We start from the raw sequence: 2,378 nt of genomic DNA on the forward strand, positions 1-2,378 counted from the left end.
TACTTCTTATGACAAGATGATATGTTTGTATAATTTTTATTCAGGTATTTTCAGAATGGTCCAGATGCGATACATGAAGTACAAAAGGAGGTTCACCGGCGACGACTCCCCATTGGCCGAAACGGAGGCTCGCTCAGGGTCCAAAAAAGCACGAATTGGTACTTTATCTTTGTCTTTGTCTTTGAGAGTCATATTTGTCTTCGTGCTGTTAAGACAGATTGTCAGTGCTATACCACAATAAGCATATGGCCATTCGTCTTTACCCAGGCCACCACAATGCGCTTATGATCACTATTCTTTCTCCAGGCCACCACAATGACTGTTTCCTGGCCAGTGACAAAGACTGGGGCACGTTCCAGGACCTGACTGAGGACTACGCCTACCTGTCAGCTGACACCAAGTACACGGTCATGGGCGGAGAGACCTGCAACTACAACCCTCCACGGTAAGTTCGTCGTTTGTTAGAGTGACCGTGGGCTAATAACTGTTGTCAATTTGCTCAGTGATTGTGTAATGAAAAGAAAAAAAGATAGGTCACGGCTATTAAAAGAGTATCTGTATGATATGGCCGGTAAACTGCCCTTCGGCGTAACACACCAGTTTCGGAACCACGCGGCGCGGCAGCAGCTTGTTATTTGACACAACGACCCATCAGCTAACCTTTGCTAGCAAGAGTTCGCCCGTACTTTTAAGATGATCCACCTTTCATGCATATTCATGTTCTGATAATGTTTTCATCGCCATCATGACACGTAGTCATAATACAATGATAAACTTTCTTCCGACAAAAGGTATACACGGATCAAATTTTCAACGACTACTGTCTACATCAATGCTGATGACCAATCACATTAGAACATAAACTTGCGAGAGTTACAGACACGCGATCTTATTAACACGTGATCTTATAGATACGTGACGTCAGCAATTGGTCAAACGAGCCGGGAAGTTTATAACACCCGTCGTCTCTGTTCAGTGAAGGCTGGAGTGCCCCGAGTGATCCGTGTATACCGTTGTGTTGGAAAACGTTTAGCATTGGACTATGATCACTAACGACACAGATGAGAGTCCATTGTATTATATAACATGTACGAGGGGCATTCAATAAGTAATCCACCTGACCCATTTCCCATAGCAGGAGATTAATGAAACTTGGCACAGTTATTAGTCTTTCTCTTCATAGGAACCACCCAGAGTTTTGCATTTCTCCCATCATTTGATGTAGCTCTGGACACGGTTCTTGTAGGACATCCCAGGTTGGTCCTCCGACAGATGCCTCATTAATGGCAGAAGAGGGACGACCAGGTCTGGGAGCTGTTTCCCCAGACTTCCGGCCTTGTTTGAATTCAGGATGCCAGCGTTTTACAAGGCCATATGATGGGGCATCATCACCATAAGTTTTTTTTCATTTCATCAAAAGTCCCCTTTGGTGTGCGTCCTTTCAAATACAAAAACCGGATCACTGCGCGACACTCAACTTGCTCCATTTCACACCTGGTCCATTTCCCACCTGACTCAGTTCAAACACCAGTAAATCAGTAACCGCAATTAGTTCAGAGCTGTTTTTTGCAACATAACCCATAGAGATATGACTCATTACACATGCAAAATTTTATTTAGATCAGACAACTGGAAGTGGGTCAGGTGGATTACTTATTGAATGCCCCTCGTATTGTTGCGATCCAGGTCGTCTTGTGCCACAGCAGAGCAGGAGTTGGCTCTCTTCCACTGGTCCTACCTCAACCCCGGCTTTAAGCAGGATGTGACAGATGAATGGAAACAACAAGGCTGTTTTGATAGGTACGGTTAAACCTTTAGCTTTTTCGTTAAGGTTAACCTAATTGCTCCCCAACCTGTAAGTTACCATTACCTGTTCCCTGTGTTTGAATTGAATCCAAATTTTAAAGACTTTCAAACAAGCTAGTAAAGTCTAATTGCATATAGCAAATATGTTTTCGCTCATACAAATATTTTTCTAACGTTATAAGGTATTTGGTTGAATAAATGGACAACAAAATGTACAATATTATGCTACTTTAGTACTTTCTGAGATAAAAGAAGAAATTGAAAACAGCCATTTAAGCAACAGACTGCTGTAAAACGCGTACATACCACCATGAATAGCTTTAAAAGTTATTTTTGCCATGCAGAATCGGTCGCCATCTTGGGTACCGGTTGGAGCTTGTATCCGGTACGTACCGGAATGCGGTACCCCAGGGAGGGACGTTTTGCGGCAGACTGGAGATCAGGAATGTCGGGTACGCCGCGCCCTTCAACCCGCGGCAGGTCAGAGTCGTCCTGCAGAAGGACAGGTCAGTACAGCAGTTTTTTTTTTCAAAATCATTCCTGAACAAGCTATCAAGCATTGGACAATTACT

At 43.6% G+C, this 2,378-nt stretch overlaps 1 protein-coding gene across 1 annotated transcript in view; it reads left to right on the forward strand.

Moving 5' to 3' along the window:
• The window catches only part of LOC118421762, a 16,673-nt gene that overhangs the window by 7,188 nt on the left and 7,107 nt on the right, over positions 1-2,378 (forward strand). Inside the window, exons 9-11 of the mRNA XM_035829264.1 lie at positions 307-445; positions 1,687-1,800; positions 2,151-2,312. Coding sequence (XP_035685157.1) covers positions 307-445; positions 1,687-1,800; positions 2,151-2,312 — 415 coding nt within the window. The remainder of the gene's footprint in view (positions 1-306; positions 446-1,686; positions 1,801-2,150; positions 2,313-2,378) is intronic.

The sequence above is a fragment of the Branchiostoma floridae genome, chromosome 8 (assembly GCF_000003815.2).
Source record: "Branchiostoma floridae strain S238N-H82 chromosome 8, Bfl_VNyyK, whole genome shotgun sequence".
Taxonomy (NCBI): Eukaryota; Metazoa; Chordata; class Leptocardii; order Amphioxiformes; family Branchiostomatidae; genus Branchiostoma; species Branchiostoma floridae.